This window comes from Narcine bancroftii, chromosome 9, assembly GCF_036971445.1.
Source record: "Narcine bancroftii isolate sNarBan1 chromosome 9, sNarBan1.hap1, whole genome shotgun sequence".
NCBI classification, from domain to species: domain Eukaryota; kingdom Metazoa; phylum Chordata; class Chondrichthyes; order Torpediniformes; family Narcinidae; genus Narcine; species Narcine bancroftii.
In genome coordinates, this window is record NC_091477.1 from 1,030,125 (window position 1) to 1,053,207 (window position 23,083).

General features: G+C 46.5%; 3 protein-coding genes across 8 annotated transcripts in view; 2 read left to right on the top strand and 1 right to left on the bottom strand.

Annotated features, from left to right (window-relative positions):
* LOC138742956 (F-BAR and double SH3 domains protein 1-like) overlaps positions 1-574 on the top strand; it is an 85,576-nt gene extending 85,002 nt beyond the window's left edge. Inside the window, exon 23 of the mRNA XM_069897829.1 lies at positions 1-574. Coding sequence (XP_069753930.1) covers positions 1-120 — 120 coding nt within the window. The 3' untranslated portion in view covers positions 121-574.
* On the bottom strand, positions 563-22,820 carry LOC138743107 (RELT-like protein 2). Of its 4 annotated transcripts, none has more exons than XM_069897948.1 (7): positions 16,994-22,820; positions 13,496-13,704; positions 11,764-11,826; positions 4,829-4,892; positions 1,866-2,072; positions 1,387-1,543; positions 563-758 (listed from the first exon to the last, which is right to left on the bottom strand). In XM_069897948.1, the coding sequence occupies exons 1-6, from the start codon at positions 17,107-17,109 to the stop codon at positions 1,408-1,410; spliced, it is 795 nt and encodes a 264-aa protein (XP_069754049.1). In that variant the 5' UTR covers positions 17,110-22,820; the 3' UTR covers positions 563-758; positions 1,387-1,407. The 4 variants fall into 4 exon arrangements, with proteins under 4 accessions (XP_069754049.1, XP_069754048.1, XP_069754050.1 ...); XM_069897947.1 differs by having other exon boundaries at positions 563-837; XM_069897949.1 differs by lacking the exon at positions 16,994-22,820 and adding an exon at positions 14,289-14,546 and having other exon boundaries at positions 563-837.
* Positions 15,906-23,083, top strand: part of hdac3 (histone deacetylase 3) — a 23,195-nt gene continuing 16,017 nt past the window's right edge. Inside the window, exons 1-3 of one of the 3 annotated variants that reach the window (XM_069897944.1) lie at positions 15,906-16,020; positions 20,253-20,335; positions 21,927-22,069. In XM_069897944.1, the coding sequence (XP_069754045.1) occupies positions 15,909-16,020; positions 20,253-20,335; positions 21,927-22,069 (338 nt within the window). In that variant the 5' untranslated portion in view covers positions 15,906-15,908. Of the gene's footprint in view, positions 16,021-16,427; positions 16,488-20,252; positions 20,336-21,560; positions 21,842-21,926; positions 22,070-23,083 lie in introns of those variants that run through there. The other 2 variants (XM_069897945.1, XM_069897946.1) reach the window with 2 other exon arrangements.

Below are 23,083 nucleotides of genomic sequence, written 5' to 3' on the forward strand. Positions count from 1 at the left end.
GGATCTCCTCCCTTCTCCCCTCCGCCTCTTGGCTCGGACCCAGAGGGTGTTGCACAGCAAGAGGATCAGGCCACGGCTGGTAAGCATGGCTCAAGGGTGATCGGTTCAACGGAGTCCTGACCAGGGAGGCCATTTGGCTCCTCAAAGGAGGCACAAGAATGGAAGACCACGGCCCCCGAGCACATTTTGGCTTTCAGATGGAAGGGGTAGAGGGACAGTGATGGGGGTGGGGGATGGGGCAGCGATTTACCGGTCTCCGGGCCCGTGGTGAGTGAGGGTGACCAGCCAGGGATCGCTGATGAGGTCGTGACGGTGGTTTGGTTTCTTCCCAATTTCCCGCAGTCCAGCCGGAGCCAGGAGGGAGGAACCCCTCAACATAATCACCCCCCCCCCCCCCCCCCCACTGTGAAACGCGCACCGGGAGAACGGGCAGCGGAGACCTGTCCGAGGTGTGAATGGCCCAAACCCTCGGCTGCTCCCTCCCCCTCCTCCCACCCCACTGGAGAACGCTGTTTAGTCGGGTTGTTCACGTACAATCGGACAATAAAACTTGAGCCGCGTATCAGAACTTTAATTCCGGATTTATTCAGCCTCTTTATTCCGTTTCACTTCGGCAGCTGTGTGGGGGGAGGTGAACGTGAGTCAACAGCAGGTGCACATCGTTCCCTTCATGTCTCCCGGACCGGGGGAGGGGAACTCCTGGCGTCTCCGGCTGATTTGCCTGCCCAGCATGACACATTTCACATCTCTGGATGATCCTGGAAACATCATTGGACAGGGGCGTAAACTCCTGGACACATGGTCCTGGCGAAATGACAGTCGTTCTCCCCCGTTAGCCTGTGTACGGATTGCAGGGTTGTTACCGTCGTGTCGGCCGGGAAAGTCCCGGCGTGAGCTTCACAGAGAGGGCCTGACCGGGTCCTCTCTCTAGCTCTGTCTGGGCGTAGAGCGACACGGGGAGGATGGAGGGTGAAGCAAGGGCGGGGGGAGGGGGCTGAGTACCAGCGCTGAGACACCAAGTTCCATGGGGTTTGCGGGCATTGGCATTGCGAGGGGGATGGTCGGTGAGGCCGGCAGTAGCCGGTGGGGGTAATTCCATCCCACGCAGAGTGAACAAGGACAGGACCGCAGGCCTGGCTTGGGATGGGGGGTGGTGGTGGTGGCAAAAGGGAGAGTGGCCTATGGCACAGAGTGAAGGGGGGTCTAGCGTACGGGAGGCGAGGAGGGGATGGGCTGTGAGGAGGGGGGGGGTAGGTGGGGAGAGAGGATGTGAAGGAGGGGTGGGGAGGAGGTGGAGGAGAGGATAAGGGGTAGTGAGGTAGGAGGGCAGGGACTGTAAGGCATAGCTGGAACCACAAACCCTCCGCTGTACCCTACAGGACTCACCACCTGGGTCGCCCGGGCTTGTCACTCAGCGGCCGCCACCTGCTGCCCCTCCCCGGTCACCGGCCCCTCCGAGTGGGTGCCGCCACTCGGCTGGTCCGTGGGGATGGAGTTCTGCTCATCTGCAGCTCGTCCCCGATCCATGTGGGTGACCCGGAACCTGGGGGAGAAACTGCAGTCTTACACAGTGAGGGAGCTCCCTGGAACCTGTCTCACAGTGAGGGAGCTCTCCATAATTCCCATTCAGTGAGGGAGCTCTCCACCCCCTGCTCAGTGAGGGAGCTACCCAACTGCCCCACCCCCACCACCCTGGTGAGGGAGCCACACAGAGACCCAGCTCCACCAGTGAGGCCAGCAGATGAGCTGTGAAGGGGAAAGGTGATCCAGTTCTCAGTGAAACAGCTTGATGGACTGAATGGTCTTGTTATTTCTTCTGTCGACCCAGTACTACTCACTGCCAGTGATGAGGAACAGACAACTACCTGCCCACAGAGAAGACAGTGACTTCCATCTTTGGTCCACAGCCTTCAGCCCCCCGTGGCTGGAGGTGGGTCTGATCCGCAGCTCCCTTCTTCCGCTGACTGCAGTGCAGACACACCGAGTGGTTCTCCCGAACCAGCCCTGAGTGCACGGTGTGATGGTGAGGCTGGGAGAGAGGCAGCCTTGCAATCTTCTCAGGGAAGATGGGGCTGCAAATAAAACATAGAAGATAGGAGCAGGAATAGGTCATTCGGCCCTTCGAGCCTGCTCCGCCATTCAATGAGATCATGGCTGATCTTAAAGTTCAGTACCCCGTCCCGCCTCTACTGCCCTCTGTGGCAATGAATTCCACAGATTCACCTCCCTCTGGGTAAAGAAATTCTTCCTCATCTCGGTCCTAAATGGTTTGCCTATTATCCTCGAACCATGGCCCCAGGTTCTGGACTCCCCCACCAATGGAAACATCCCTTCCGCGTCCATTCTGTCCAGTCCTGCCAGAATTTTATATGTCTCTATGAGATCCCCTCTCAATCTTCTAAACTCCAGCGAGTACAATCCCAATTTGCGCAATCTTTCCTCATCAGTCATTCTTGCCATTCCAGGTATCAGCCTGGTGAATCGCCTCTGCACTCCCTCCATTGCAAGAACATCCTTCCTTAGATAAGGTGACCAAAACTGCACACAATACTCCAGGTGGGGTCTCACCAAGGCCCTGTACAGCTGCAGTAAGGTATCCTTGTTCCTATACTCAATCCCTCTTGATATGAAGGCCAACATACCATTTTCCTTTTTAACCGCCTGCTGTACCTGCATGCTCACCTTCAGAGACTGGTGCACAAGAACCCCTAGGTCTCTCTGCACTTCCCCATGTCCCAATCTATTCAAATAGAAAAATTTGCCATTCAAATAGTAATCTGCCCTCCGGTTTGTATTACCAAAGTGGATAACCTCACATTTATCGACATTGTAGTGCATTTGCCATGTATCTGCCCAGTCCCCCAATTTATCCAAATCACACTGGAGCTTCCTGATCCCCTCTTCAGTGCACACAACCCCTCCTAGCTTAGTGTCGTCTGCAAATTTGGAGATATTACATCCAATCCCCTCATCTAGATCATTAATGTAAATTGTGAACAGTTGGGGTCCCAGTACAGATCCCTGTGGCATCCCACTGGTCACTGCCTGCCACTCAGAAAATGAGCAGTTTATCCCAACTCTCTGTATTCTATCTGCCAGCCAGTTCTCAATCCACATCAATACCTTGCCCCCAATCCCATGAGCCTTGATTTTGCATGCCAGTCATTTATATGGGACCTTATCGAAGGCCTTTTGGAAATCCAGGTACACCACATCCACTGGCTCTCCCCCATCTATTTTACCTGTCACCATCTCAAAGAATTCCAATAGATTTGTCAAGCACGATTTACCTTTTGTAAATCCATGTTGACTCCGTCCGATCCCTTCTCTGCTAGTCATATGCTCCGCTATTTCATTCTTAATAATGGATTCCATCATTTTGCCCACTACTGATGTAAGGCTCACTGGCCTATAATTCCCCGCTTTTCCTTTACCCCCCTTTTCAAATAGTGGGGTAACATTAGCTACCCTCCAATCCATGGGTACTGATCCTGAGTCTATCGAGTTCTGGAAAATAATTCTTAAAGCATCTGCTATCTGAATGTCCACTTCTTTAAGCACCCTAGGATGTAGATTATCAGGCCCTTGGGATTTATCGGCCTTCAATCCCTTAAATTTCCCCAAGACCATGTCCTTAGAGATACTGATTTCTTTCAGCTCCTCCCTTGCATTAGTCTCTATGTTTCCCAACATCCTTGGGAGGTTATTTGTATCCTCTCTTGTGAAAACAGAACTAAAGTAAGAATTTAATTGATCTGCCATTTCCTTATTCCCCATTATATATTCCCCTGATTCCGACTGCAAGGGACCTACTCTTGATTTCACCAATCTTTTCCTCTTGACATATTTATAAAAGCTTTTGCAGTTGGTTTTTATGTTTGCCGCAAGCTTACTTTCGTAATTTATTTTTGCTCTCTTGATTAATCCCTTTGTCCTCCTTTGCTGCATCTTGAACTGTTCCCAGTCTTTGGATTTGGTACTTTTTTTGGCCAATTGATATGCTCTCTCTTTGGACCTAATGCTGTCTCTAATTTCCCTTGTTATCCACGGTTGAGTCACCTTTTTTGGTTTATTTTTATGCCAAACCGGTATAAACTATTTCTGCAATTCTTCCATTAGATCTGTGAATGCTTTCCATCGTCTATCCACTGTCAACCCCCCCCCCTTAAACACCACCCAATCAATCTTACTCAACTCCCGTCTCATACCATCATAATTCCCTTTATTTAAATTCAGGACTTTAGTCAGGAGCAGGATGAAGCATTAGACATAGAGTGAAGCTCCTTCCGCACCATCCCCTCACACACACGCACTCCCTCCCTCCGCCCCGTCCCCTCACACACTCACTCCCTCCCTCTGCACTGTCCCCTCATACACTCACTCCCTCCGCACCGTCCCCTCATACACTCACTCCCTCCCTCCGCACCGTCTCCTCATACACTCACTCCCTCCCTCTGCACCATCCCCTCATACACTCACTCCCTCCCTCTGCACCATCCCCTCACACACTCCTGGGGTCAGACAGAGTGAACATCGTCCCATCAGATTCTCCCGAGGTCATACACCCAAGGACAGACAAACTCTCAGAGGCGACCATGGCGTAGGAGTGATATCTGCATTGAGATAGAACCTGGAGTGGCTGGATTTTTAAAAGATGCTGGAAACTGCAGAAACACACAAATGCCCAGGGATTTGAGCAAGTCAGGTCCATCGACGTTTCCTGGGACGCTGCCTGTCCTGTGGAGTCACTGCAGCACTGTGTGTGTGTGCATGCATGTCGCTGCGAGTGCTGGGAATGCTTGGTGTGCAGTGAAGCCGACCTTCTTACCTGTGTGATAGGGGTTGCATCTCTTCGTGTTCCTTCAACATCTCCTTCAGTGCCTCTGCATTAGCTGGTGAGCAGCAGAGAGAGAACATCACCACAACTACACCCCAACAATCCTCCCAACTACACCCCAACCCCCTCCCCAACTACCCCCCGACCCCCTCAACTACCCCCAAATGACCCCAACTACACGTCAATCTCCCCAATTCCTAGAGCAGAACCTGGAGAACATTTCTAGGAAAATCTCTGGAGACCACTCCAGCAGGTTGCCATCACTGACCTCCAAGTTGGGTGATCAGTGTTCCCCAGGGAGTGAATGACCCTGAACATTGGTACCTTTATGAAGGGCTCAAACTCGAATCGTTGGTTCTGTATTTTTACCTTTGTTGTATAAAGGACACGGTTTGACCTGCTGAGTTTCTCCAGCTTTGTGTGGTTATTTCAACCATGGTGTCTGCAGACTTTCCTGTTTTACACACACATGAGGGTTGAATGTTAGTTTAATTCCTGTCAGGCAGAACAATAGGAATATGGTTCCTTTTGGACTGGCTGAGAATATGCACAAGTATAAGGATAAGGGGAGAAGGAGGTTTTGTCAGACATCAGAGCTTAATAGAGCAGAAAGAGCCAACAACAACCTGAGTTGCCCATTCAGAGCCAGCTCTCCAGCGCATGACGTCCTGTTTTGCGGAAACTGCCAAAATGTTTGGCCTGGAAGTCAGCCTGAAGAAAGCAGGTCCTCCATCAGCCAGCTTGCGGAAACTGCCAAAATGTTTGGCCTGGAAGTCAGCCTGAAGAAAACAGGTCCTCCATCAGCCAGCTCCCCACCATGACGACCAGCTCCCCCACATCTCCATCGGGCACACAGAACTCAAAACGGTCAACCAGTTTACCTACCTCGGCTGCACCATTTCATCTGATGCAAGGATTGACAAAGAGATAGACAACAGACTCGCCAAGGCAAATAGTGCCTTTGGAAGACTACACAAAAGAGTCTGGAAAAACAACCACCTGAAGAAACACACAAAGATCAGCGTGTACAGAGCTGTTGTCATACCCACGCTCCTGTTCGGCTCTGAATCATGGGTCCTCTACCGGCTTCCATCAGCGCCGTCTCCGCTCCATCCTCAACATTCATTGGAATTACTTCATCACCAACATTGAAGTACACGAGCTGGCAGAGTCCGCAAGCATCGAATCCATGCTGCTGAAGACCCAACTGCGCTGGGTGAGTCACGTCTCCAGAATGGAGGACCATCGCCTTCCCAAGATCGTGTTATATGGTGAGCTCTCCACTGGCCACCGAGACAGAGCTGCACCAAAGAAGAGGTACAAGGACTGCTTAAAGAAAGCTCTTGGTGCCTGCCACATTGACCACCTGATATCGCCTCCAACCGTGCATCTTGGCACCTCACAGTTCGGCGGGCAGCAACCTCGTTTGAAGAAGACCGCAGAGCCCACCTCACTGACAAAAGACAAAGGAGGAAAAACCCAACACCCAACCCCAACCAACCAATTTTCCCTTGCAACCGCTGTAACCGTGCCTGCCTGTCCCGCATTGGACTTGTCAGTCACCAACGAGCCTGCCGCAGACGTGGACATACCCCTTCATAATCTTTGTCCGCGAAGCCAAGCCAAAGTGTGGGTGGGGGGGGCGTGGCAAGATGGCGTAGAAGGAAGATGTGTGTTCCACCTCTCCCCAGCTGGATCATTAAATACCCAGTTTTTCAATAGTATAAAAGTGATTAAAAATAAGATTTACAGTTATTTAAATAACAGTGCTCTATGATGGCATCCAATGTGAAAAAGTTTAAACCTCAGCTTCAGAAAAAACTACCATATAAAAGTGCAGAAGAATTGAGGCGTACCTGCATAGCTGAATCCATGGAGTCATTGCTGGGAGTCTCCAAGCCTCAGAGGACTCCAGCCCATTCGGGTTTGACTCTGGCGCCGATCCTGCATCCACAAGATGGCGCCAGCATATCGGTGAGTTCGGCCATTGCTGACCCGCGTTCACGTGAAGCCGTGTGCCTGGGTGGCATGGCTGATAAGATCCACACGTGGCCTGGTGGTGCGCAGGGTAGCATCGGAGGACACCTCTGCACGCCCAATGGCCTTACCTGGCCTGCGTGCGGCATCGCGGGCCCAAGAATTGTTGGAGAAAGTCGGTGCTGTGGGGGAGCCCGAAGAAGTCGGGGTGCCGGCGTCGGGTGACCAGACTCGCAGTCGCTCAGTCAAAGGACATACAATGACTGAGGAAGAAGAGGAACTTACCTTATTGGAACTCATCCAGGAGGAGGAACTTGCAGTTCAAGAAGGTGAATCTCAAAAAGTGGAAGTGGAATCTTTGAAAGAATTGTAGAGTGGAGCATTATTTTATAGTGTGTAAATATATTAGTAGTTTAAAAAGATGTCTCAATTGAATTTTGCAACTTTTAATGTGCAGGGGTTAAATAATCCAATTAAGAGAAAGAGAATATTGGCTTATATAAAAAAAATGAAAATTGATACAAGAAACACATTTGACTGAGAAAGAACATTTGAAATTGAAAAGGGATTGGGTTGGTCATGTTTTTTCTTCTTTTAATTCTAAGGCAAGAAGAGTAGCGATTTTGATTCATAAAAATTTACCATTTGAATTGGAATCTTCAGAGGGGTATTATTAAGAGTGAACTGTAAAATATTTGCTGAATCTTGGACTTTGCTGAATCTTTATGCTCCTAATATAGACGATGAGTGGTTTATTTCAGAAGCTATTTTATTTTTAACTCAAACTAATGAAAATGTTTTAGTTGGTGGTGATTTTAACTGTGTTCTCGACCCTTTATTGGATAGAAATCCAAAGATTATAAGGAATCAAAGATGGCAACACAAATTAATGTGTTAATTAAAGATTTAAATTTTGTGGATATTTGGAGAAAAGTTAACCCTACAGAGAAAGATTTTTCTTTTTATTCTTCACAACATGACTCGTTTTCTAGAATTGATTAATTTTTGGTATCAGCACACTTACAAGGTAGAGTATTATGAGCTGAATATAAAAGTAGAGTTTTATCAGATCATTCATTATTACTTTTTTCTTGCAAAAGTTCGGAGGTAGTACATTCGTCGTTTAGATGGAGGTTTAATGTAATATTGAAGAAACCAGAGTTTGTTACTTTTGTTAAAGAGCAGATTTCTTGATTTTTGACTGAAAATGTTAATTCTGTGGATAGTCATTTTGTAATATGGGATGCTTTAAAAGCTTATTTGAGAGGGCAGATCATTAGTTATTCCATGAAAGTTGAGAAACAATATATGGCAGAACGTTTAGAGTTAGAAAATAAGATTGCTGAGTTAGAGAAGGATTTTCAGAAAGGAGTAACAGAAGATTTTTAAAAAGTTGCATTAGAGAGGTTGAAATTGCATTATAATACTTTACAAACTTATCAGTTTCAGCACTTTATCAATCTAAACAACATTATTTTGAGTTGGGGGCAAGAGCTCATAAGGTACTTGCCTGGCAATTGAAACCTGAGCAGGTGTCTCAGACTATTAATTATGTTGAGAAGAATTTAATAATAACTTATAAGCCTCATGAAATTAATGACTAGTTTTATTCATTTTATCAGAAATTATATACTTCTGAGGGAAACCGAATAATGGTTCTATTGATTCTTACTTATCTAAATTAAAGGTATTAGATGGAAATGATGTTCAGGAATTGGAATCTCCATTTACGGATTTTGAAATTAAGGAATCTATTCAGGAAATGCCACACAGAAAGTCCCCAGGGGATGGTGGATTCCCTGTGGAATTTTATAAATGTTTTTATGATGATTTTTCTAATCAATTTGGAGAAGTGTTGAATCAAGTTACTGAAGATCAGAAGTTACCAGAATCATGGTCCAGAGCCTTAATAACTGTCATTCCAAAAAAAGATAGAGATCCATTAAAAGTGTCTTTGTATTGACCTATTTCTTTATTAAATGTGAATTATAATGTAAGTATTAGCTAATAGACTTGCTAAATATTTGCCAAAATTGGTACATATTGATCAAACAGGTTTTATTAAGAATAGAAATGCATCAGACAATATATTTTAATTAATTACTTTGGTCAACGCATATCGAAAGCAACCTAACCTTCCTATGGTGGTTGCATTAGATGCAGAAAAAGCTTTTGATAGGGTTGAGTAGGATTTTTTATTTAAAATGTTAGAGAAATTTAAATTTGGCCCTTTTTTTTATTGGTTGGGTTAAGACTTTATATACGAACCCAATTGCTAGGGTGGAGACAAATGGACAGATTTCTTTACCATTTAAGTTGTCTCGTTCAACTTGACAGGGCTGCCCATTGTCACCAGCCCTATTTGCGTTGGTTATTGAACCATTGGCTCAGGTTATTAGACAAAATGATGAAATTAGAGCGATGAGGATTAAGAATGAAGAATATAAAATTAATTTGTTTGCAGATAATATGTTGGTATATTTGATGGAACCGGAACGGTCTTTGAAACAATTGCAAGAGTGTTTGTTGAAATTTGGAGAATTATCGGGATATAAAGTTAATTGGGATAAAAGTGAAATTTTACCAGTGGGAGTGGGAGATTATTCTGAATTTAAAACAATTACAAAATTAAAGTGGACAAGTAAAATTAAATATTTAGGTGTGTTTATGAGTATGAATTATCAATTATTATATCAATTAAATTATGTACCTATATTAAGACGGATTAAAGCAGATTTGATTAAGTGGAAAGATCTTCCATTATCTTTGATTGGTTAATTGTATTAAAATGAATATTTTTCCTTGAATTCAATATTTATTTCAGACCCTACATTGTTTACTTTCTAAGGGCTTTTTTCAAGATTTGAATAAAGCAGTGCAGGAGTTTTTATGGAGAGGTAGATTAGCTCGAATGGCATAGCATAGACTTACATGGAAGTATTCATTGGAATGACTACAACTACCACATTTTCAAAATTATTATGAAGTGGCCCAGTTGAAGTTTATTAGTAGATTGATGGACTTGGATCAGCCTCCTAGCTGGGCTAAAGTGGAGATGGGATGTATTCCTCGGGTTGAAATACATGAATTTATATTTCATTGGAATTTGAATTTGTTACAGCAATATGATATGCCAATATTGAAGCATTTATTAAAGATTTGGTTTTAAAAAAAAGGGTGTTAGGGTTGAAAGGTAAATTATCTATTTTAACTCCAATGAATAACAATCAGCTTATTCCTTTTCCAATGTTTAATAATCATTTAAAGATTTGGGATTCTAACGGTATAAAGACAATACAAGATTGTTGTGTAAAGGGGAAATTTCTTTCTTTTAACCAATTGAAAGGTTTGATATACCTGTAAATTCCTTGTTTGCGTATTATCAACTTAGGGCTTTGATAAAAGATAATTATAGTAGAGAGATGATTTTACCTATTTTGTCGAGATTTGAATATTTGATTTCCTCTATACTGAAAAAGGGTTACATTTCAGTGATGTATGAATTGTTACAAGATAGTATGGATAAACCAGATTGGGAGAAATCTAAACTTAAATGGGAGAGTGATTTGGTATTTATTTTCTCTGAAGAAGATTGGGCGAATATGTGTCAAGACAGAGTAATTAAATTGACTAATGTTCGATATGGAATGGTTAATTATAATTTTTTACATCAATTATATTTGACCCCAGAAAAATTAAAAAAAATATGGGTTTAGTAATTCAGATTCTTGTTTTAGATGTGGTTTATATATTGGAATTTTTTTACATGCTGTATGGACTTGTGTTAAAGTTCAATCATTTTGGCAAGGAATTAAAGTAATTTTGGAGAAATTATATAATTTTACACTACCGTTAGATCCAACGATTTTCTTGTTGGGAAATTTATATTTGTTAAGGGGAATGGGATTGGATAAAATTCAAATTGCTTTTGTATGTTTGGTGTTATCAGTAGCTTGTAAATGTGTTGCTAGTACTTGGAAAGATGATACTGAGATTAATATAGTACATTGGCATAATGAATTGAAAGTATGTGTTGTTATGGAAAAAAATTACTTATACTTAACATGATAATTATTCTTTTTTTGTTAGTAAGTGGACTCCGTATTTGAAATATATGCATTTAGATATATTTTGAAATGCTGTTAACATTTATAATTTTTTAATATATATAATCTTTTTTTGCTCCCTTTAAGGGGTAGGGGTGAGAGGGGGGGATGGGTATTAATGAAAAATTTTCTTTGACTATTTCTGTATTGTATGTTATGTTTCTGTTATCTTTTAAATAAAGTTTGAAGAAAAAAAATATGTTGTGGGTGAGTTTCATACCTTGCATCTGTCCGCACAGTGAGGGCCATGTGCTGATGTTGTGAGTTAGTGGAAGAGAGTGAAATATTGGGTGGGACAATCTCCACCATTCAACAAGATGATGGCCAGCCTCCTATAGCAGTGAGCCAAACAGGAAAGTCTGTAGACCCGTGGTTCAGGTGAAAACACAGCAAGTCAGACAGTCTCAACACAGAACCAACGTTTCAGGCTTGAGCCCTTCATCAGATGTCTGATCTATGCAGTAAAGAGAAACCCCAAAACGTTGATTATGTATCTTTATCTTTGCTGTATAAAGTTCATTGTTGAGTTTCTCCAGTGTTGTGTTTTTAGTGGAGTTTTTATTTGTAGACTTTAAATCTCTGAATTTAAAATACAATTTAAAGGCCAGTGGGGTTCAGACTCATTCCATAAAGTATTAAAGTAGAAAAATACCTTTCAGAAATGAGGTGATATTGAGTACACAGATTATTATCCATCTGAATACCCCTTGTCCTGGATGCCATGGACTCAGTCCTTCTAGACCAGTCTCCTGGTGCAGGAGGGTATCGAACCAGTGTTGCGCCTGTCCGTGATGGAGGCAGCTTTACACCAGAGACCTGACCCTATCCTGCAAGTCAGCTTACCTTTGTTGTCTAAGATGCACTGGACAATCTGTCCAACTGTATCCTGGTTTGATTCTTGAACGTCTGCAAAGAAAAGTATCACGGAGTTTCAGACATATTCACTCATTTCCATTGCATCTTGACTGTCCCAGGGCATTGCTCAACAGATGACTTATCAGGAATGCAGCAGCCTACCTGTACACTGCAGGGTATTTAAATGCACACAGCATAAGAAATAAAGTGAGTGACCTTGCAGTACAGTTACACATTGGCAGGTATGAGATTATGGTAGTCATGGGGTCATGCCTCAGGATGGATGTCATTGGGAATTGAGGTGGAAGGAGAGGTGGTGGAATGGCTCTGTTAGTAAGGAACAACATTACATCATTAGAAAGGTGACATAGGATCAGAAGACACAGAATCATTGTGGGTTGTGTTCAGACATGACAATGGTAAAAAGACACTGGGGGCAATTATATCCAGATCTCCAAATGGTAGCCAGGATGTAAGCAACAAATAGAAAAGGTGTGTCGGAAGGGCAATGTTTAGTCATGGGGGACTTTAACATGCAAATAGATTGGGAAAACCAGGCTGGGACTGGATCTCAAGGGAGAGAATTTGTAGAAGCCCACAAGATGGCTTTTTTAGAGCAGCTCATTGATGAGCCCACGAGGGGATCGATGGACTGGACTGGGTACTGTGTAATGCCCCAGAGGTTGACTATTGAGCTGAGAATAAAGGCAATGATCACAATATGATTGTTCAATTTGAGATTTAACTAAAGTCAGACGTGTCGATATTTCAGTGAGGGAAAGAGCATGAGAGAAGAACTAGCCAGAGGAGGCTGGAAGGGACACAAGTTGGGAAGGCAGCAGAGCAGCAACGGGTGGAGTTCCTGCCAGAAATGGAGAAGGTGCAGGATAAACACAGACTGAAAAAGAGGAAATAGTCAAATAGAAAAATGTTACAACTGTGGTTGATGAAGGATATGAAAACAAAAGAGAGGGCAGACAAGGTTAGCCTGAGGTCAGAGGCTCGGAAGATGTTGGAGTTACTTGTCGAGGATGAGATTATGGAGAATGTGGAGGCACATGACAGGACAGGCCAAAGCCAGTGTGGTTTCCTTTAGGGAAAATCTTGCTTGATAAACTGATTGGAATTCTCTGAGGGGCTGACCAGTCGGCTGGAGAAGGGAGATGCAGTGGATGTTGTGAGTTTGAATTTTCAGACTGCCTTTGACTTGTCAGGAATGCAGCAGCCTACCTGTACACTGCAGGGTATTTAAATGCACACAGCATAAGAAATAAAGTGAGTGCCTTACACGAGGCTGCTCAACAAGATGGGAGTAGAGATCGTATCCTTGTGGGGGTGTTCACAGGTGTTGGGGCCACTTCTTTTTATGCTGTATATCAATTATTTAGATGATGGAATGAAGGAAGGGCTTTGTGGCCAAGTCTGCAGATTATATGAAGTGAGGTGGAGGAGCAGGTCGTGTAGAGGGAACAGGGAGGCTGTAGAAGGTTTTAGACAGACAAGAAGAAGGGGCAAATGAAATACAATGTTGGAAAGTGGACGGTTGTGCACTTGTAGAAAAAAATAATCAGGCAGACTATTCCCTGCCCACAGGAATCTGTTCATTGAGGACCCTAGCCTACAGAGCCTGGTGGTGGCGGCTGGAACAGTTGGATTCAGTGCACGGTGGTCTGGTATAACCACTACATTTAGTGCGTTGATCTGATGGATGGACACTGACCGTCAGTGGTAGCAGCCGGTGTGTTCTGCTCCACATCCAGCTGTTGGGAGGTGCGGCAGCGGTAACCCTTCTCCTGCAGGATGTGACACAGCAGGATGCCCAGCAGCCCTGTGATGAAGAAGATCAGGATCACCAGGAGGATGGTGTAGAGATTCTGGGGCCCAGCCATCTCCTCTTCACCACTGTCACTCTCCATCTCGTGCCCTTGTCTGCAAGGAGGAGGATGAGTCTCAGTGTGGACGTTACCGGGGGTGGGGGGGGGGGGGGGGGGGGGGGTGTGGTCAGGAATCACTGTCTGCTGCTCACCTGGGTGCTATTGTCAGTGAGTCTGTGGTATGTGTGCACACATAAGTATACTTACACACACGCTCGCACACTCACATACGCTTACACACACGCTCGCATACACTTATGCACATGCTCTCACACACACCCATGCTTGCACGTTCACACTCGCTCACACACCCGCATGCTCACATGCACGTTCACATGTATGCTTGCACGCTCACATGTTTGCACACACATACACCCACTGGCACACACACACACACACACCCCCTCTGTTGCCCCCACCCTCTATCCCCTTTAGTTCCTCCCTGTGCCACCCCCACCCTCTTGCCTTTGCCTCCTGTACTACCGTTTGCCATCCGCCTGTCACCGCCCCCTTCCCCAGCTATGCCTGCATCGCATGGTTAACATTGACTGAAGCTCTCCCTTGCAGGAAGAAACTTCCACAGCTGAGCCCAGACTTGTTATCATGAGCCCTATCTGATGCTGTTATCGAACTTCTCACCTCTGGAAGCACGATTAAGATGTCCAGCTGTGCACCAGCCCCTTGACGTGCATGGACAGTACTGACAGGAAGAATAACCATGCACATTCCACCTCATCTGAGTGCAGGAGAGTGTGGCAGGAGCAAACCTCCGTGGGCAATCACCAAGTAAAGCAGTGGCAGTGGTGAGTGGGAGTGAAACATCAGACCGAACTGCTCGCTGCAAGCTGCAGTTCCAGGGGAGACGGCGTGCTGCGAGGTGTCTCTTTACACAGCATCAACCTTGACTTGACTGAGGATGAAATGTCAGCATTCCTCTGCATCCTTCACTGACGTCAGGGCTGGAGGATCTTATCCCTCAGGGAACGCAGAAACCTGGATCCCTCCTGTCAGCACTTTCACTGAGCAGGAAGGGCAGACAGCGGTCTGCCTGCACCTTCATCAACCTTGTCTTCTCCCTGACCCCTGGATAGAGCAAGCGGGTATCCGTGGGTCAGGGAGACGGCAGAATGAAGGGCTCAAGCCCGAAATATCACTTATGTATCTTTATTGTTGCTATATAAAGTTCACTATTTGACCAGCTGAGTTTCTCCAGCATTGAGTTTTTACACACACACACACACACACACACACACACACACACACACACACACACACACACAGTGTAACTGGACCGAACACACTAAAGACATGAAAAAACACATCAGCACCTCTACTTCTTCAAGAGTTTGTGGAGGTTTGGTATGACACCAGAAACCTTGGAAAATTTCTATAGATGTGCGGGGGAAAGTGCGCTGACCAATGCCCCTGAGCGTATATGCCCTGCAAAAGGTAGCGGACACAGCCCAGGATATCACAGGCAAAACCCAGTCAAGTTAAGTCACGTCACCTTTATTGTTCATACTATGCTTGCACGGTAAAGATGAGATAGCGTTTTTCCAGGACCACAGAGCATATTTACATAAATATACATTAGAATAGATGTTAAACACGTTAAAATATTAAAAAATTAAACCCTCCCCATCATTGAGAACATCTACAGGGAACGCTGCCGCCGGAGAGTAGCAGCAATCATCAAGGATCCACACCACCCAGCACACGCTGCTGCCATCAGGAAAGAGGTCTCGGTGCCACAAGACTCACACCCCCAGCTTCAGGAATAGCAGTACCCCCTCCACCATCAGACTCCTCAACAACAAACTCCTTCAAGGACTCGTTTAAAGACTCAGACTTGTGCATTTTATTGTTTTTTTAAATTCTCTCTGGATTGCACAGTCGGTTTGTATGTATTTCTTGCTCCCTGGATGAAGGTAGATCTGGATCTTGCTCTATGCCCACTGACCAGCTGAGATTCTCCAGCATTGTGTTTTGACTGGTTACATTTGTTGATCTGTTTCCATGTGTACGTGTGTCCCGTTTTTTGCACGACTAGTAGGTGGTCATTCTGTCTGGCCTGGAACCTCAGGGCTGCAGGAGCCCAGCTGGCATCTGTCAGTAAATCTGCCTGGAACCCTGTCCTGGGGGATGAGTGACAGGCGCGGGGCGTGGCCACCAGGAGCTCTGACGTCATCGGCAGGCCGTCTCTCAGCCACGGACGTCAGGGCTGGTAACGTCAGCCCGTCCCAGGTTCAGCTGGCTGCGATGTGTGACGCCAGGACGCAGCAACGTGAGGCCGTGGCGCGCCCGGAGCCCCGCGCCATGGCCACGAAGGTGTCTTACTTCTATGACCCAGATGTGGGGAACTTCCACTATGGTGAGGGGGGGAGCTGGATGTGGAGAGTGGGGTGGAGGTGTGAGGGGAGTGGGGGGGTGGGGTAATGGGGATAAGGGTTAGTATGGGTGGGGAGCAGGGTGAGTGAGGGGTCAGGGGGCGTGGGGGGGTCAGGGGGCGTGGGGGGGTCAGAGGGCGTGGGGGGTCAGAGGGCGTGGGGGGTCAGGGGGAGTGGGGGGCGAGGGGCAGGGTCCGGGAGACTGTGATTCATTGAGCGTGGGGGTGTGGGAGAAGCAGGATTCAGGGGGTGTGGGGGTCCAGGATGTGAGATCAGGGGAACCACGTGTGGGCATAGGGAAGAGTGGGGTGTGGGGTCAGAGCAAGAGAGGTCAGGGAGAGTGCCTGTTACTTCACCTCACCTTGTGCTACCTGCTGTGTCCTGTGTTAGAGGAGAGGGTTGATCTGCAGACCCTGTGTTGTGGACTGCCTGCTGTGCATTTCTGCTCCAGGTAGGAGGACCAGATGAATGTGATGTGTTTAGATTTTCAGAAGGGGCTTGACAGCCTCACAGAAGACTGTGTGGAATTGGGGCTGATCTACTGACATGGGTACAGAATGGGTCAACAGATAGAAACACCAACACAGTATTGTCAGGAACTCAGCAGGCCAGGCAGCACCAATGGGAGAAAATGAATGGTTGAAGTTTTGAACCAAAATCCTTGGTCAGAGTTTCTGCTCGAAACATGGAACATCTTTTTCTTAAACATACAGCACAGTAACAGGCCAATTGCCGTACATCCTGGTATGTTTTGAAGCATGGGAGGAAACCGGAGCCCCCGGTGGAAACCCACATGGACACAGGGAGATTGTAGAAGCTCCTTACAACAGTGCGGGATTCAAACCCCGGTTGCTGGCGCTGTAACAGTGTCATGCTAACCGTGCTGCTCATAGATGCTACTTGCCCACAGGTGCTGAGTTCCTCCAGCAGATTGTGTTTGGCTCCAGGGTCCAGTACCTGCAATCTGCTGTTGTGTGTGCTCCTCCAGAGGCAGTCTGTGTCTCGTGGGCACTACAGGGCTTGGAGATTGGTACCCGGGTATTCCCAGTCTGAAACAAAGGTGATATTTCCATGATGATACCAAACTAGCTGGGATTGTGAGTGCATAGGAGGATTCAAGGTTTCTGCGTGAATGAGCAAGAACATAGTCGCTGGGATGCAGAAACTGTGAGGTGAACGTTACAGAAAGAAGAGTTTTTTAAAATGATAGCTCAGGGAATGTGGATCAGAGTGATTCGGCTGTACTTATCGACGAGGTTCTGAAGATGGGGCCACAGGAGGGCAAATGATACCTTGGCCTTTATGAGAAGATTTGTATCCATCAGTGAAGATGTCTTGATGTAATTGTATTGTGTCTACACCTGGCATATTTGAGGATGAAGAATGAGTGTTTGCTGTCACATACATGTACAGATGCTGGGAGAGTCTTGCTGCAGCCATATGCATACATAAAACACCCTCACAATAACTTAAATATGATTAACACACAAGACACAGTGAAGAGAATATATCAAAGGAAGAGAAAATAAAATAAATAACATTCACATTTATCCAGTTGTTTAAAAGTGTGTTGTGACAGTGGTGCAGAGAGATCCTTTATGGTCCTGAGGTGGGTTCATACACAGAGGTTTAAGGGTCTGGCAGTTGTTGAAAAAAACAGTTCCTGACCCCAGAGGTGGTGGACTTCAGGCTTCTACACTACCTGAAGGTAGTAAGACAAGAGAACATCACCAGGGTGATGGGGGAGTGGAGGGAGATGGTTTTTGATGCTAGTCTCCTTGTCTCGGAAAGCATGTGTTTGCCGGAGAGGGGAAGGATGATTTGTTCCTATGAAGGCGGCTGTGCTAGATGAGGAGAGATTGGGGAAATCAAGGGAAGAATGGAATCATCAATCATACAGCATAGAAAAAGACACGCTGGACCTCCATGCCCTCACCGACTATTGAGAAGCAGACCCCTCAAACCACCGTCCACACCGTCTATCAAGAAGCAGACCCCTCAGACCACCATGTCCACACTGTCTATCGAGAAGCAGACCCCTCAGACCACCATGACCACACCGACTATTGAGAAGCAGACCACCATGTCCACACCGTCTATTGAGAAGCAGATCCCTCAGACCACCATGTCCACACCGTCTATCGAGAAGCAGACCCCTCAGACCACCATGTCCACACCGACAATCGAGAATACATTTATACTAATCCCACCTGCAGCAGGACCGTACAGGAACAGGCCCTTCTGTCTACATATCTGGGCTGTGCATGATGCCAACTTAAACTGCACAACTGCCTGCTAAAGGTCTATATCCCCATTCCTTGCCTGTTCACGTGCCCATTTAAATTCTTCTTCAAAACAGAATCTCATTAGAACACAAAGTGCCCACAGGCCTTGGTAATCCGAGCGTGGGCTGATGGTGCCCCTGGTTGAGGTTTGGGCTGGGATGAGTTCCAGAGTGAAAGGTTAGCCCAGGATTGCTCTGGGAAAATGTTTCTTCCCTAAGTGCGCAGAAATTGGAATTCTCCATCCCCAAAGGCAACCACTTTCATTCAGAATGGAATTTGATTGATTTCTGGATCTGACGGGGTCCAGGAGAACAGCTTGCAGAGAGTGACTTCACTAATGGTACGATAATGAAGAAGGATTAAGATCTTACTCACAGGTCTGAGTTGGGGTGTAATGTTGAAACGCAGAAGATTGGTTGGACCACCCGTGGAATATTATGGACAGGAAGGGTATGGTTGTACTGGAGAGAGTGCAGAGGAGACTTTGCAGGGCGTTGCCTGATTGGAGGACATTAGAGGCTGAAGGGTGACCTGACAGAAGTATTGGTATACAAGGCTATGAGAGGTGCCAGTCATCACTCCATCAAGGATATCTACAAGAGGTGGTGTCTCCAGAAAACAGCCTCTATCCTCAAGGACCCCACCACCCTTTTCACTCTGCTACCGCTGGGGAAAAGGTACAGGAGCCTGAAGACGAGCACTCATTGGCACAAAGACAGTTTCTTCCCCACTGCCATGAGATTCCTGAATGATCAATGAACCACAGACACTGCCTCACTTTGTCTTTTTCTTGGACCATTTTTATTATTTATTTTGTAAGGTGGTTTATATAAAAGTTGGTGAGGCCAAATTTGGAGTATTGTGTGCAATTTTGGTCACCTAACTGCAATAAGATGGAAAGAGTCCAGAGAAGATTGACTAGGATTTTGCCCGGTCTTCAGGAACTGAGTTACAGGGAAAGGTTTAACAGGTTAGGATTTTATTCCCTGGACCGAAAAAGAATGAGGGGAGATTTGATTTAAAATTATGAGGGGGATAGACAGAGTAAATGTAGGTCGGCTTTTTCCACTGAGGGTGGGTGAGATACAAACCAGAGGTCATGGGTTAAGGGTGAAAGGGGAAACGTTTAGGGCATAAATGAAGGGGAACCTCTTTACACAGAGAGTAGTGGGGGCGTGGAACGAACCTCCAGCTGAAATGGGGAACGTGGCTTCAATTTTAACATTTAAGAAGAATTTGGATAGGTACATGGATGGGAGAGGGTGGAAGGTTATGGACTGGATGCAGGTCAATGGAACTAGGCAAAGAAAAAATAACTCGAAGGGCTGAAGGGTCCTGGTTCTGTGCTGTAATGTTCTGTGGTTTGCAGTGTGATGATGAGAAATTCTGAATATGAAGGGCATAGATAGTTACAGACTGTTATCCATGGAGTTTTAAAGTGGAACTGAGGGGTACGTTTTTTTCCATGGAGTGGGTGATATCTGGAACTTGCTGTTGGAGGAGGTGGGGGATCGGATACATGATTTGGCAAGGAAGAGGAGATCTGAGCTGTTCTTATCAAGAGTGGTGGGAGCAGAGTCACCAGGGGCATCCAGATAAGTATTGAATCACCCAGATATCCAAGGCTGCGGGCTGAGCTGGATGATGGGTGTGCACCAGTCATGGAGGGCCGAATGGCCTGCTTCTGTGCTGTATGTTCCTTGGCTATAGGGGAATGGGAGAATATGGAACAGTCCAGGAAAGAGGAGCTGAGGCAGCGGGTTAGCCACAATCCTGATGACTGGTGATCATGGAGCGGTGGGGCAGGGAGCAGCAGGGTAGTGACCGATGGGATGGGGGTGACCGGGGAGCAGCAGGGCGGGGAATGGTGATTAACCACTGTTTCTCCAGTGCCTGTGGTGTGAATGTGACAGTGTTTTCCTCTCGTTTAGGTGCTGGCCACCCAATGAAGCCACATCGCCTGTCCCTCACACACAGCTTGGTTCTACACTATGGGCTCTACAAGAAAATGATGGTGGGTGTCATGTCACGTAGGGTCTTGGTGGAATCCTCACTGCACTGCTGTGGCTGAGCCGGTCTCCAGCACTGCTGATCATTCACCTGCACTGTGTGTATTTCAAATGAGGTGTGGATTGGCTGAGGACACAGAGATTTACAGGCCAGAGCTTGTGGATTGACTGGGAGACAGGGAGGGATATTACAGGCCAGAGCATGTGGATTGGCTGAAGACACAGGGATTGGCTAGGGACATGGGGATATTACAGCCTTAGCAGGGACAAGGCTGTGAGAAGGACAAGGCTGGCAGCTAATTGGCATGATAGAGAGGCAGGGAATGGGCAGTGGGCTGCTTTTTGAAGAGTGAAGACATAACATTCATGCTTGGAAAGAATATTTTTCAGAGATTATTAAGAGAAACTCTGGGTAGAACCAAATCAAGAAGGGAATGATCACTTTGATGTGAATGTGTGATGTGGGAATTGGAGCAGATGTCTGGGAAACTTGTTGATAAGATTAAGATGTAGTATTACTGGGAGTCTTTAACTTGCCAAATATTAACTGGGAACTGGGACACCCAGAGTACAAAGGGCTGGGATAGGGCAGAATCTGTTCAGTGTGTCCAGGACAGATTCCTCACTCAATGCACAAAAGTCAGTGTGGAAGGACTATTCTCTCGATCACTGCACTCCCTGCTCGTTGAGGAAATACTGTTTGTATCTGCGATGAACAGAAACCACAGTGTGAGGTCACGCTTATTCAGCCATCAGCCCTTCTCCACCCTGATGGGGTCAAGGATTCTGTGAAGCTAAAGCAAAGGAGCAACGTGCTGGAGGGAGGAACTCAGCAGCTCCTACAGCAAAAGAATGGTTGAGGTTTTTGTAAAGGTTAAAACCCTGTGCTTTTGATTTTTAGTTAATTTGTGCTCGTCTCTTTAAGAAGAAATATTGTTTGTAGTGTTACGATGTAATATGTCATAATAACTGGGCAGACTAAGAGTTTTCATCTCATTCTTCGACAAACTTTGAAGGAGATGTGAGCTCGAGATAATTTCTTTGAATTCATCTTGTAGCTTTGAAGTTAAATATTGTTATATTTTTAAATGTAGTTATGTTTTGTTTATTCATCTTTACGAAAATCTGAATGCCAAGTTATGCAAAATATTTATCTATTTTATCAATGAATTAAAGCTACATAAAGCTGCATCTACAAAGTTTGGTTTATTGGATTAATAAGATAGTAATTTGGAATATCGTCCCCAAGTTTCCTTGAAGATGACATATTTTGAAATTAGGAGATACTGGAACCTAGAGAGTATCGTCTATAGTTTTGGGTCAGAGCCTTGGGCTCTGACCTGAAATGTCAACTGTTCCTTTTCTCCCATGGGCCCTGCCTGTCTTGCTGAGTTCCTCCAAAAGATTGCTTCTCTGCTCCAGCTTCCAGTGGCTGTGTTCTCTCATGTGTCTCTTCAGCTGAACTACTGATCCCCTGCGTCTGTGAAGGGTTTGGAAGGGACTGTGCAAAGGTAAGAACCTGGCGGATCATCTCCCTGCTGTGACATGCGCGCGGCTGGCTGGCAGGAACCTAGGTGACTGTTCTCTTCTTCACAGGTCTTTAAGCCTTACCAGGCTTCACAACATGACATGTGCCGCTTCCACTCCGAGGACTACATCGACTTCCTGCAGAGAGTGAGCCCCAACAACATGCAGGGTTTCACCAAGAGTCTGAACACCTTCAACGTGGGAGATGACTGGTGAGTTAAGACCAACGTGCTGACAAATATTCACAGGCCATTTCACTGTGAAATTGTATCTGAAGAGAGAGCCATCCGGATTAGTCAGGAACCGCTGGCCAGCCAAGAGAACACTGCTATGGATCAGGCAGCGCCTGCAAGAGGATTTCAGTGCTGATGTTGTGCCAGCCACTGCCCAGCCTGCTGAGTGTTTCATTGGTCCCAGCTACATCCCTGGATCGGGTGCCTGCTCTGCACCCTGCCTTGTCAGTGGGGTGGGTTCTGCCTCCATCACCCTCTCGGGGAACATTCCTGACATTATTGGATGCACAGACTTCTGCCCAACTCCCCCTTTTTAATTTTCTACCCCTTGGGTCAGTTTAAAGCAAACAACCCCTACCTTGCCCATCACTCCTGTCAGTCTGCTGGTATCACACCCTCCTATCGTGTGGAGCTTGGGTGTACACTGCGCTCAGGTGTGACCATGTAGCATGGAAACGGCCCCTTCAGTACATCAAACCTGTGTACACTCATCACTTTTTGTGGTCTGGTGCAAAGCCAGACACCTCCTCTTACTCATCCCTCCAACAGGACCCCACCAGAACTCATCAAACCCCTGTATCATGCACCATCTCTGAACTCATCGCTTCAGGTCACCTCCCTGGTACGGCCTCCAACCTCATTGTTTCCCAACCCTGCTCCGCCCGGTTCTACCTCTTATTCAAGATCAACAAACCCAATTGTCCCGACAGACCCATTGTGTCTGCGTGCTCTGGCCCAACTGAATTGCTATCCCCCTTCCATGCTCACCCCCCCCTCCATGTTCACCCCCACTTCCACGCTCACCCCCCTTCCACGCTCACCCCCCCTTCCACGCTCACCCCCCCTTCCACGCTCACCCCCTTCCACGCTCACCCCCTTCCACGCTCACCCCCTTCCACGCTCACCCCCTTCCACGCTCACCCCCTTCCACGCTCACCCCCTTCCACGCTCACCCCCTTCCACGCTCACCCCCTTCCACGCTCACCCCCTTCC

Coding starts and splice junctions, on each gene's coding strand:
- LOC138743107 (XM_069897948.1), bottom strand. CDS start 17,109: ATGGAAATATCACCTTTGTTTCAGACTGGGAATACCCGGGTACCAATC. Junction 4,893..11,763: donor GTGCATCTTAGACAACAAAG/GTAAGCTGACTT, acceptor GCTGCTCACCAG/CTAATGCAGAGGCACTGAAG. Junction 2,073..4,828: donor ATGCAACCCCTATCACACAG/GTAAGAAGGTCG, acceptor TTTTATTTGCAG/CCCCATCTTCCCTGAGAAGA.